Source organism: Malus sylvestris, chromosome 4 (assembly GCF_916048215.2).
Source record: "Malus sylvestris chromosome 4, drMalSylv7.2, whole genome shotgun sequence".
Taxonomy (NCBI): Eukaryota; Viridiplantae; Streptophyta; class Magnoliopsida; order Rosales; family Rosaceae; genus Malus; species Malus sylvestris.
Window position 1 is genome coordinate 30,389,574 of NC_062263.1, and position 13,651 is coordinate 30,403,224.

The following is a 13,651-nucleotide window of genomic DNA, read 5'->3' on the forward strand; positions in this document are numbered from 1 at the left end:
TTTGGGTGCCAACATATTTCATTCAATTGTTAATTCCACTTTGGGTGCCAACTAAATGGCATCAATACAAGTAAGTCTTTCTCATGTTGCTGACAATGCATGTGATAGCAAATGTTCTACTTTGTCCTTTTTGGGCCTGACCTCAATCCCATGAACAATGAGGCCAGCCTTTAATACACCAGCCACCTCCTTACATGTCATCTCCGTTAACTTCCCATCCCCTCCTCCTGGGCAGAAGAACTCACCCAGTTTTACCTCCAACCAGCTGTCCGCTCTTTCCTTCGGAAACCGATGCGTTTCTTCTTTTTTTCTGTTGTTGTTCTTCTTCTTCTGCCTTCTTCTTCCGGCTTCTGGGTCCAGAAACACAGTACTGTTCTTATTGTCAATTGGGGGCTCTCCATCTTCTCCTGTTGTGACCTTTACCGGCACCTCAAATCCGTATGCCCCTTCCCTCAACTTGAACACGAGATAAGCTTCGTACGTTGTGGCTGGGGACAGGATGCGCATATCGATTTTCCCACGAATTTCAAGCCACCAAACATGCACAACCTCAGCCACCTCGTCAAACCTGCACAGTTCCATTTACTTCAATTCTACACACTAGTAAAAAACCAACAAACTTTTCTAGAAAGCACTTATGATCCATAAGCATTTTTAATTTTTTCTGTCAAATGCAGTTAAACACGCTTTAACAGTTATATATATAAAGCGCTTTTAGGCTGTCCACGAGCAATGTCAAACAGAATCTTAATTAGAATATGGATGAAAAATTATTAACAGACCTGGATTCAGGCAGACAAATCCATTCCCAATATTGAGGAGTATCGCCCCAAGTAATAATAAGCTCCCTTGCAGATATCATATAGCATTTTTTCCCACTCCATTTGTCCACCGAAAAGCTCTGCAATTAATATTGCATATGCATGACGTCAATTATAATTAAATACGTGAATAAAAATTAATCACAATAAGTTAATAACAAAAACGAAGGCATATAGTTAATATGACGTTACCATCTTCCCCTGATCGATGAGGACCGGGTTGTCACATAGAGAGAGAAAAAGCTCCTTCTTGGATTTCCAACTGGAAGAAGAAGAAGAGCAAGGAGGGACTGGGAGGGAGGAGGGAGACTGAGGCTGTACGGAGGACTTGCCGAGGATCGTGTAGACATCAGGTGGAAGGAACCTGTCCCAAGCGGCGTCCGATTCAGCGGCCGACCGGAAACCCCTAGACACCGCTGAAAGCCTGCACGCGTCAGGAGGCGTCGTTAAGGAGGCCACGGTGGCTTTGCATCCTTCTGGCAACGCCTCCAGATCCATCGCCGGCGTTCCTGTAATTTGTCTTTGTATATTGTATTGCGTTTTGGTGTTTGTAAACTTGTGTAATATATGCAGGGATTTCCTAGATGAAGTCTTAGGGGTTAAGTTTAGGGTTGTTTTATAATGCATCAAGGTATACGGTATGCACCAGGTTTATAGAAACGTTAAATTCGTTGGATTCTTGGACCAAATACAAAAAGAAAAGATCTTGACCTATTCTCTGGGGATGCATAAAAATGTAGAATGGTTTTAAATTTTGAGTATCAGCCTAATTAATAAGAATGGATTTTATTTCTCTTAGATTTAATAATACATTATTCCGCCCATATTCAATGCACATATAAAAGGTTATTTTTTCTAAAGACCTATTTGTCGATTTACCCTCCGAACTTGTATACATCTACCAATTTCCCTCATGAATTTTAATTTAGCTGATTATCCCTGAACTTTTATAAATGGATTTTGAAAATTTTCATCTAATCTTCCATTCATCTTGATCACGCGAACATCACATGGCAAATGTATGACGGGGAAAAGATAATTTTGCTTTGGTAAATTGGGCGCAAAGTCAGTACTTTGCAGCTGCGAATTGGATTCCTATGGCTAATTCAAACATAAAGTATACGGAGTCAACTAGCTGAAGAGAAGAAGAAGAAGAAAACAATCGACTATCCACATTAGGGTAATATTACTTTATTGCCCTCACACATTTTTCATTAGACTAAAATGGATAGGAAATTGGATGAAATTTTTTAAATCTAATGTCAAAAGGGAAATTGACTAATTATAAAAGTTTAGGATGGTAATCAGCTAAAATTAAAATTCAGAGAAAAAATTAGCAACTGTTTAAAGTTCTAGGGAAAAATCGACATATAACTCTTTTCAAAATAAGAGAAACGGTTATTGGGTTTCCTTTTGGGAACTTTAACGAAAAGCTCCCGGTACTGTTTACTTTAACGAAAAATCACATTTTTACACTAAAAAGTCAATCCTGGTACTATTCACTTTAAACTTTATTTTGTCCTTATCGTTAAAACTCAAAGTTTTCAAACTCTTTTCATTAGTTTTCCTCTTTTCCCTTTTCATTTCAAATCTTTTACTTTAATAAGTCATCAGCACTATCTAGTATCTAGTGTATATTCTTTTAAGTTAGAAGTCTCAAATTCAACTTATCTTGTTAACAATGTTTCTAGCTAAATACACCCATTCACACCCCCCCCCTCCCCCTCCCACCCCACCCCAAAAAAAGAAGGAAAAACAAAAGAAAAAAAAATTCAGTTTTATTGGTTCCAAATCGAGCACTTGAACTCGGTTTGATTTGCGACGCCAGATGACCTCGGTTCAATTTGTTGTGCACCATGAACTTGGCTGAGAAGAGAATGCAGGCCTTCTTAGGTCAAAAAACTATACGTGTGTGTGATAACACATCTCCCGATCTCTCCATCCATCAAATAAGTTTATAACGTTTTACAACAAGTATTCAAAGGTGAAAGGAATCATTAAATAATTATTGAAGAGGAATGTAACCACCGTTGATGATCAGGGTTCAACCACTTATAATGTCAAAGTTAAAGAACCAAAAGGGTGCGGTTGTCGCGGTGTGACCAGAGAAATTGGTGTCCGGTAAGAGATAGAGAAGCAAGACTACACTTTGGCAATCAAGTACAAGAGCTCCGAGGAAGAAGCCATCTCATTAGGTGCAATTGTTTGGGAAGAAGAGAGTGAAAATTCTACTATGAGGAGCCCTACTGTGATCTCGGGTAGCCCTACTGTGATCATTGTGTAAGAACACGTTAGCTAGCATTTCGGGTAGTTTGTTATGACTTCAATTCAATCCATGTAGTTCAAAGATGAGCAATTGCAACCATTTTATCAACAAAATTATAATACAATGAGCCTTTTTGTTTTTCTTACTAATAATATTCCTTATATGTAACATTGACAATGCACCCATTACATGTAAGTCCTTGGAAAAAAGTTTGACTTTCTACATTCTTTTGGGCCTGACTTCAATCCCCTGAACAATAAGGCCTCTCTTCATTCTATCAACCTCCATACATGTCATCTCCATTAACCCACCATCTTCTTCTCCTGGACAGAAAAACTCTCCAATCACCACCTCCGGCCAGCCGTCGGGCCTTTTCTTTGGATATTGAGTTTCATCGATTTCCTTCGGTCTCCCGATAATGTTCTGTCTCCTCCATCCTACTTTTAGGCTCCTTTCTTGGCCCAGAAACACAGTGCGCTTACTATTAGTCTCTTCTTCCCCAAAAAGTCCTACCTTGACCTCCAAGGGATCGTCACGATCAAATCCTCTAGCCCTTTCACTTAACATGAACACAAGATAGGCTTTGTAGACAGTGGAGGGGGAAAGAATCCGTGTATCAATTTTGCCACGGATCTCAAGCCACCAAACAACTACAAGCTCAGCCACCTCCTCAAACCTGTTTCATTTAACATGACACATACTAATTAATTGCCTAATTACACACATACACACATATTTCAATATATATATATACATCGCTAAAACAAATCCAACCGCAGAATAAGCACGATATGGAAACGCTTTCTCAACATCTTAAAAGCATAGCTGTTAGCTTAATCAAACCAACAAAACGTAAGATGAATGAACTTTACAGACCTGGAGTTGGCAAGAGAAATCCATTTCCAGTAGGCAGGAGTACCACCCCAAGCAATCATAAGGTCCTTCGGCGATATCATGTAACATTTTTTCCCACTCCATTTGTCCAGAGTAAAACTCTGCATATATAGATCATAGAAACTGATTGGAAAAGAATACAAAAACTTATTCTGGCTAGGTTCCCATGCATTAGTTCCAGTAGGCACGATCTCAAAGCCTAAAGTCATATTTTCATATTAATTTATGACAATAAAACTTTATCCGAAAGTAGAGAGAAACAAATAAAATCTTCAAATTTATTCATGTTTCAAATTTTGGGAGCTATCCCTAATCCCACCACAAAAGCGAAAAAGAACGTATAAAATTACCATTTTGCCGTCGTCAACGAGGACAGGGTTTTCGCAGAGAGTGAGGTAAAGCTTCTTCTTGGAGGAGGAGGAGGTGGAGGAGGAGGAGGAGGATTGAGATAGGATGGAGGGGATATCAGGGGGAAGGAACTTGTCCCAAACAGCATCGGAATCAGCGGCCGACATGAAACTCTTAGACACCGCCGAAAACCTGCACGCGTCTCGAGGCGTCGTTAAGGAGACGACTTTAGCTATGCATCCTTCGGGCAACTCCTGCAGATCCATGTGAACGTGATGATGATCGTCATCGAGTACCATCGACACCGGCGTCCTGCAGCCCCCGCAGGTGATTCCTTCTCCTCCTCCTCCTCCTCCTCCTCCTGATGCACCGGCGTCGACTGTCTTCTCTTGCATCTTTGGTTGATCTCCGCCGCGGCGGGGTCTCATAACCTATACTGTCTGTCTGTCTGTGGTGTTGACTCTCGTGTCGTGCGTGTACCTTGTGGTACGTGTTCTGTTGCGTGTAAGAAACTTGTCATATTTGTAGGGACTAGGGAGGGAGGCCTTAGGCGTTAAGGCATGGTTCAATTTTTCCTCGAGTTTTACTCCGTTTTCTAATGTTGACAAACGCTACACTTTCTAGAAAACTATTTAAAAAATTTATTTCTCTGTCACTTTCGACACGCTAAGCTTCTTAGAATTAAATTAGGATATTTCAGAGCATATGAGATTTTACCGTAGCGGAAGAAAAACAATCATGCATTTGAACTATGGTGTGTGGTCAATTCACACTCTATCTAACAACTAACTATCTAATACTATTTGTATTTCAAAAAAATTGGCATTTATGATCTACAAGCATTTTTAAGTTTTTCAGTCAAATATAGTTAAACGCGCTTTAACAGTTATATATATAAAGTGCTTTTAGGTTGTCTACGAGCAATGTCAAACAGAATCTTAATTAGAACAAAAGCAGCTGTATGAATTCATGACTTCTTCCCTCTGTCTGAGGGTGCTTCTCACCATCTAGTGTGAGTGATTTCCTGATCTTGTTTCTGAGTGGTGCCGCCGATCCTAGCTGATGCTGGGATCGGTGGGTGGTTTTTTTTTTTTCTTTTTTCTTTCTTCTCCCCTTCCATCTACTGATGGTCCTTCTTGTTTTCCTCTGGTTTTTTTGCTTTTGCTTTTTCTTTCTTCTCCTCTTCCATCTGCTGATGGTTCTTCTCCTTTTCCTCTCTGCATTTTCCCTTCCTCAACCCCGTGGGTATCCCTCTTCATGGCCCTTCCTTGCTTTGTTCAGCCATGGTTTCTGTTGAGTTCATGTGTAGAGTTCCGGTGCTATATCCGGCTCGGGTGTCTCTCACACCACCACGATCTCCTTGTTGTCTGCCGTTCTCGGCGGTGTTGCTCGGGATTTTCCCAAAGCTTCTTTCTGATGGTTGGCTTCTCTCTCGCCGACTATCTCTTATTGATGGCTGTGTGCAGGTGGCGCCTGTGGAGGTGATGATCAACGGTGGATGGAGGATTGGATGGCTGGCTGATTCTCGGGTTGATGGTGGAGAGCACAGTGGATGGTTCTCGGTTGTTTGTTTGGGCTTCACTATTGTTGGGCTCATTTTCTGTGTTTTCTTTGTTTTTAGGCCCGTTCTTTGTTTATTTGTAGGAATAATTGAACCTTTGTGTGGTTTGTAAGTGTGTGTTTGTTTTAATAAAAGTTCCTCGTTGGCGACTTAAAAAAAAAAAAAAAAAAAAACAGAATCTTAATTAGAATATGGATGAAAAATATTAACAGACCTGGATTCAGGCAGACGAATCCATTCCCAATATTGAGGAGTATCGCCCCAAGTAATCTTAAGCTTCCTTGCAGATATCATATAGCACTTTTTCCCACTCCATTTGTCCACTGAAAAGCTCTGCAATTAATATTGAATATGCATGACATCAATTATAATTAAATACATGAATAAAAATTAATCACAATAAGTTAATAACAAAAACGAAGGCATATAGTTAATATGACGTTACCATCTTCCCCTGATCGATGAGGACCGGGTTGTCACATAGAGAGAGAGAAAAATCTCCTTCTTGGATTTCCAACTGGAAGAAGAAGAAGAGCAAGTAGGGACTGGGAGGGAGGAGGGAGACTGAGGCTGTACGGAGGACTTGCCGAGGATCGTGTAGACATCAGGCGGAAGGAACCTGTCCCAAACGGCGTCCAAATCAGCGGCCGACCGGAAACCCCTAGACACCGTTGAAAGCCTGCACGCGTCAGGAGGCGTCGTTAAGGAGGCCACGGTGGCTTTGCATCCTTCTGGCAACGCCTCCAGATCCATTGCCGGCGTTTCTGTAGTTTGTCTTTTTATATTGTATTGCGTTTTGGTGTTTGTAAACTTGTGTAATATATGCAGGGATTTCCTAGATGAAGTCTTAGGGGTTAAGTTTAGGGTTGTTTTATAACGCACCAAGGTATATGGTATGCACCAGGTTTATAGAAACGTTAAATTCATTGGATTCTTGGACCAAATACAAAAAGAAAAGATCTTGACCTATTCTCTGGGGATGCATAAAAATATAGAATGGTTTTAAATTTTGAGTATCAGCCTAATTATTTCTCTTAGATTAGTAATACATTATTCAGCCTATATTCAATGCACATATAAAAGGTTAATTTTTCGAAAGACCTATTTGTTGATTTATCCTCTGAACTTGTATACACCTACCAATTTCCCTTATGAATTTTAATTTAGCTGATTATACCTGAACTTTTATAAATAGATTTTGAAAATTTTCAACTAATCTTCCATTCATCTTGATCACGCGAACATCACATGGCAAATATATGATGGGGAAAAGATAATTTTGTTTTGGTAAATTGGGCGCAAAGTCAGTACTTTGCCGTTGCAAATTAGATTCCTATGGCTAATTCAAACATAAAGTATACATAGTCAACTAGCAGAAGAGAACATTAGGTTAATATTACTTTATTACCCTTAAACATTTTTCATCAGACTAAAATGGGTAGGAAATTGAATGAATTTTTTTAAATCTAATGTCAGAAAGGAAATTGACTAATTATAAAAGTTTAGGAGGGTAATCAACTAAAATTAAAATTTAGAGAGAAAATTAGCAACTGCTTAAAGTTCTAGGAGAAAATCGACAGATAACTCTTTTCAAAATAAGAGAAAAGGTTATTGGGTTTCCTTTTTCCTTTTCATTTCAAATTTTTTACTTTAATAAATCATCAGTACTATCTAGTATCTAGTATATATTCTTTTAAGTTAGAAGTCTCAAATCCAACTTATCTTGTTAACAAATTTAATGTAATAACACCGACAGTGAAATACCCAAGTTAGGATAAAAAGTGGCCATTCCCTCCCCTCCAAGGGCCCATGCAATGTTTCTAGCCAAATACCCCCATTACCCACCACCCCCAACAAAAAAAGGGAAAGAAAAAAGAAGAAAAGAAATCAGTCTAATTGGTTCCAAATCGAGCACTTAAACTCGGTTTGATTTGCGACGCGACGCCAGATGACCTTGTGCACCATGAACTTGGCCGAGAAGAGAATGCACGTATTCTTAGGTGAAAAACTATACGTGTGATAACATATCTCCCGATCTCTCCATCCATCAAATAAGTTTATAACGTTTTACAACAAGTATTCAAAGATGAAGGGAATCATTAAATAATTATTCAAGAGGACTGTAATCACCGTTGATGATCAGGATTCAGCCCATGTCAAAGTTAAAGAACCAAAAGGGTGCGGTTGTCGCGGTGTGACCAGAGAAATTGGTGTCCGGTAAGATACAGAGAAGCAAGACTACACTTTGGCAATAAAGTACAAGAGCTCCGAGGAAGAAGCCATCTCATTTGGTGGAAGAAGAGAGTGAAAATTTTACTATGAGGAGCCCTATTGTGATCTCGGGTAGCCCTATTGTGATCGTTGTGTAAGAACACGTTAGCTAACATTTCGGATAGTTTGGTACGACTTCAATTCAATCCATGTAGTTCAAAGATAAGCAATTGCAACCATTTTATCAACAAAATTATAATACAATGAACCTTTTTGTTTCTCTTACTAGTAATTTTCATGATATGTAACATCAACAATACACCCATTACGTGTAAGTCCTTAGAAAAAGTTTTAACTTTCTACACTCTTTTGGGCCTGACTTCAATCCCCTGAACAATAAGGCCTCTCTTCATTCTATGAATGTCAAAATCCCTACATGTCATCTCCATTAACCCCCCATCTTCTCCTGGACAGAAGAACTCTCCAATCTCCACCTCCAGCCAGCCGTCGGGCCTTTTCTTTCGGCTCCTTTCTTGGCCCAGAAACACAGTGCGCTTACTACTAGTCTCTTCTTTCCCAAAAAGTCCTATCTTGACCTCCGAGGGATCGTCACGATCAAATCCTCTAGCCCTTTCACTTAACATGAACACAAGATAAGCTTTGTAGACAGTGGAGGGGGAAAGAATCCGTGTATCAATTTTGCCACGGATGTCAAGCCACCAAACAACTACAAGCGCAGCCACCTCCTCAAACCTGTTTCATTTAACATGACACATACTAATTAATTGCCTAATTACACACATACAAACATATTTCAATCTATATATATACATCACTAAAACAAATCCAACCGCAGAATAAGCACGATATGGAAATGCATTCTCAACATCTTAAAAGCGTAGCTGTTAGCTTAATCAAACCAACAAAACGTAAGATGAATGAAGAAGTTTACAGACCTGGAGTTGGCAAGAGAAATCCATTTCCAGTACTCAGGATTATCACCCCAAATAATAATAAGGTCCTTCGGCGATATCATGTAACATTTTTTCCCACTCCATTTGTCCAGAGTAAAACTCTGCATATATAGAACATAGAAACTGATTGAAAAAGGTTACAAAACTTATTCTGGCTAGTTTTTCATGCATTAGTTCCAGTAGGCACGATCTCAAAGTCTAAAGTCATATTTTCATATTAATATATGATGGTGTATTCAATTGAGAATTTGAGAGACTTTAAATAGATTTTTATAAAGTTTAATTGATTTATAGAGATTTCATAGAAAATTTTGATTCAATTTCCTAGAAATCTCGTGGAGTGAGGTTAGATTTGTGGATGCTTATAATATACTACACAATCTCTCAAATTTCCTCTAATTCCTCAATTTTCTCAAATTCTTTAATATCAATTTCTAATTGAATACACTTGAAATGTTATAAACTTATTTAAAATCCTAATTGAATACACTCAGATTTATAAAGATTTTAATAAATTATCTTAAAATTCTAATTGAATACCCCTTCAATTTCAGATAATCACTTCCTGATTGATTACCTAGATTCATTAAAAAAATTAAAATCCTTCAAAATCTCAATTGAATAGACGTCCCAAAACTTTATCTGAAAGTAGAGAGAAACAAATAAAATCTTCAAATATATTCATGTTTCAAATTTTGGGAGCTATCCCTAATCCCACCACAAAAGCGAAAAAGAATGTATAAAATTACCATTTTGCCGTCGTCAACGAGGACAGGGTTTTCGCAGAGAGTGAGGTAAAGCTTCTTCTTGGAGGAGGAGGAGGTGGAGGAGGAGGAGGAGGAGTGAGATAGGATGGAGGGGATATCAGGGGGAAGGAACTTGTCCCAAACAGCGTCGGAATCGGCGGCCGACATGAAACTCTTAGACACCGCCGAAAACCTGCAAGCGTCTCGAGGCGTCGTTAAGGAGACGACTTTAGCTATGCATCCTTCGGGCAACTCCTGCAGATCCATGTGAACGTGATGGTGATCGTCATCGAGTACCATCGACACCGGCGTCCCGCAGCCCCCGCAGGTGATTCCTTCTCCTCCTTCTCCTCCTGATACACCGGCGTCAACTGTCTTCTTTTGCATCTCTAGGTGGTCTCCGCCGCGGCAGATTCTCTTCATGTCTTCCGTCTGTCTGTCGTTGACTCTCGTGTCGTGCGTGTACTTTGTGGTACGTGTTCTGTTGTGTGCAAGAAACTTGCATATTTGTAGGGACTAGTGAGGGTGGCCTTAGGCGTGAAGGCATGGTTCAGTTTTTCCTCGAGTAGTTTTACTTCGTTTTCTAATGTTGACAACCGCTACACTTTATAGAAAACTATTTAAATTTTTTATTTCTCTATCACTTTCGACCAAGGTATATAATATTGATGATATCGGAAATATCGGTAGTCCAAAAATACGGAAATATTGATGGAAATATCGGGATATTATCGATATCGATAAAAATAATATGGAAACCACGGAAATTGTAAGAAAAACTTAGAAATTTTTATTGAAACTTTGCAGGATGTTTATTTAGTCAATTATCTATTAGTTTATCACAAAAAATTGGAAGAAAATGCATTGCATGATGGATTTAACTAATTTAAGTTGATTATATAGCGAGCTGACAAACATTGTGAGTGTAGAAAATATGTAGTAATTAATAAAAAAAATTTAAACACACCATAATCATTTATATATAATGAATTAGTACAATATTTTACACTCATTTAAGCAAGGGATTAAGCAATGTGAGCTGTTGAGCCGAACCAATAACAATTGGCCAGCTTGTTTCTAACGGGCAGCTGCCCGACCTGCCCGCCACTCCCCACAAAAAACCCCAGCTATAAATACCAAGGTTCTAAAAAACGCTAGGCGTTAGTCGGGTGGTGGGCTGGCGCCTAGCGCCTAGGCGGTCTAGGCGGATTTAGGTAAATTTCTTATATATTATATGAATTAATTAAATTCACTATATCAGATGTAAATAATTATTGAATAATATGTTATTTCTTATAAAAGAACATACATACGTGAATGTTTTATGTACATATCTAATATGCTTGCCTAAGAAAAAAAATACCTAATAATTTATAATTTATATAACATTTATATACATATAATAATATAATATACCTCCCAAACTTTTAAAATATAAAAAACCCATGCCCATGCAACTTGCAAGTGGGTGGTTTTCATAATAACCCATCTGATAAAAATAGCTGTCCACCTTACGCCCATCACCAACTTTTGACCTTTCAGAAACCCAAGAAGAAAATTTCGTTTCTTCTTCTTTCCTTGCCCTTTTAGAAACTCAAAATTGAATCTTTTACTCTCTCTCTCTCTCTCTCTCTCTCTCTCTCTCATCTTCGTTCTTCTTCGCCCTTTCACTTTCAGAACCTCAAAATTGGATCTCAAATCCAACTTGCGCCACTTTGTGCTTTCAGTCTCTCTGCATCTTCAAGAACCCTAGATTCCTGAACGAACGACTTTCCTTGCCCTTTTAGATTCCCGAACAGAGAGGTCCAAACCCTATCAACAATGGTAGTCTCAAAGGCATCCTCCGTCGTCGCTCTCATGGCGGTCCTCTTCGCCGTCCTCTCTGCCATCGGCGCCTCCCAGGAGTCTCCGGCTCCCATCCCAACCTCCCCCGCCGCATCCATCTCCCCCTCGTTCATATCCACCGTCGTCGCCACCGTCGTCGCCGCTCTGGCCTTCGGATCTGCGCTCAGGGTGGCGCCTCCGAGAAGTCTCCGGCTCCCAGCCCAATATATTGAGATAATATCGATATTATCGCAATATTATCGATATTATCTCGATATATTGACGATAATCAAGTGGATAGGTGTAGAAATATCGGACTCTCACAAAAACAAATATCGCCGATATTATCGATATTTTAGTCATTGCTTTTGACACGCTAAGCTTCTTAGATTTAAATTAGAATATTTCAAGCATATGAGAATTTACCGACGGAAGAAAAACAATCATGCATATGAACTATGGTGTGTGGTCAATTCATACTCTCTTTAACAACTAACTAACACTATTTGTATTTCAAAAAAATTGGCCACCAAATTGCTATATTACCCACACAAATTATTTTTTGGAATTTAATATTTAACTTTATTTTTCTTTCTCAATAAAATAAAAATATCGGTTGCAATAACTTTCACCACAACGTAAGATTTTTAAAATTAGTTTAGAAATATTGTTACTTTTTTCATACAAACGATATTAAAGGAGAAGATGGAGCATCACGCTCAAGAGTGGATACTCTCCATTGACTTTTTTTTGTTTTTTTTTGGGGGGGATGATCGAACTTTTAATATTGGGCCTAAAAGTAAATTCATTAACGCCCAAAGATAGCAAAGATTAGCAAGCCCAATAACAAGAAAAGCCCACAACAACAACAACAACAACAAAGCCTTTTCCCACTAAGTGGGGTCGGCTATATGAATCCTAGAACGCCATTGCGCTCGGTTTTGTGTCATGTCCTCCGTTAGATCCAAGTACTCTAAGTCTTTTCTTAGAGTCTCTTCCAAAGTTTTCCTAGGTCTTCCTCTACCCCTTTGGCCCTGAACCTCTGTCCCGTAGTCACATCTTCGAACCGGAGCGTCAGTCGGCCTTCTTTGCACATGTCCAAATCATCGGAGCCGATTTTCTCTCATCTTTCCTACAATTTCGGCTACTCCTACTTTACCTCGGATATCCTCATTCCCAATCTTATCATTTCTCGTGTGCCCACACATCCCACGAAGCATCCTCATCTCCGCTACACCCATTTTGTGTACGTGTTGATGCTTCACCGCCCAACATTCTGTGCCATACAACATCGCTGGCCTTATTGCCATCCTATAAAATTTTCCCTTGAGCTTCAGTGGCCTACGACGGTCACACAACACGCCGGATGCACTCTTACACTTCATCCATCCAGCTCGTATTCTATGGTTGAGATCTCCATCTAATTCTCCGTTCTCTTGCAAGATAGATCCTAGGTAGCGAAAACGGTCGCTTTTTGTGATCTTCGCTAGATTGCTCCGGTCATTAGTGTGGATAAGTATATAAATGGATAGAGATAGGAAAGCAAACACAAGATGTACGTGGTTCACCCAGATTGGCTACGTCCACGGAATAGAAGAGTTCTCATTAATTGTGAAGGGTTTACACAAGTACATAGGTTCAAGCTCTCCTTTAGTGAGTACAAGTGAATGATTTAGTACAAATGACATTAGGAAATATTGTGGGAGAATGATCTCGTAATCACGAAACTTCTAAGTATCGGAGTGTGGTGTCGTCTTGACTTGCCTTATCTGTCTCATAGGTAGATGTGGCATCTTCTCTGGAAGTACTCTTCCTCCATCCAGGGGTGGTATCTTTAACTGGTGGAGATGCACAAGGTAATGTATCAATTTCACTTGGAGCTTACTTGTAGTCTCAGGCTTGGTCAAGCGCGATACAAACCATGTAGTAGGAGTCCCCCAAGTCGCCGAGCTAGGGGGTCTGCTGAAAGAGGTGACAAACAAGGTAAGCAATCAGAGCTCCGACTG

General features: G+C 39.4%; 1 protein-coding gene across 1 annotated transcript in view; it reads right to left on the reverse strand.

Annotated features, from left to right (window-relative positions):
* The window catches only part of LOC126618325 (uncharacterized), a 24,790-nt gene continuing 11,139 nt past the window's right edge, over positions 1-13,651 (reverse strand). The window contains exons 2-7 of the mRNA XM_050286358.1: positions 9,825-10,014; positions 3,964-4,082; positions 3,310-3,763; positions 1,014-1,469; positions 783-901; positions 1-568 (exon numbers count right to left, since the gene is read on the reverse strand). Of these exons, the coding sequence (XP_050142315.1) occupies positions 82-568; positions 783-901; positions 1,014-1,469; positions 3,310-3,763; positions 3,964-4,082; positions 9,825-10,014 (1,825 nt within the window). The 3' untranslated portion in view covers positions 1-81. The remainder of the gene's footprint in view (positions 569-782; positions 902-1,013; positions 1,470-3,309; positions 3,764-3,963; positions 4,083-9,824; positions 10,015-13,651) is intronic.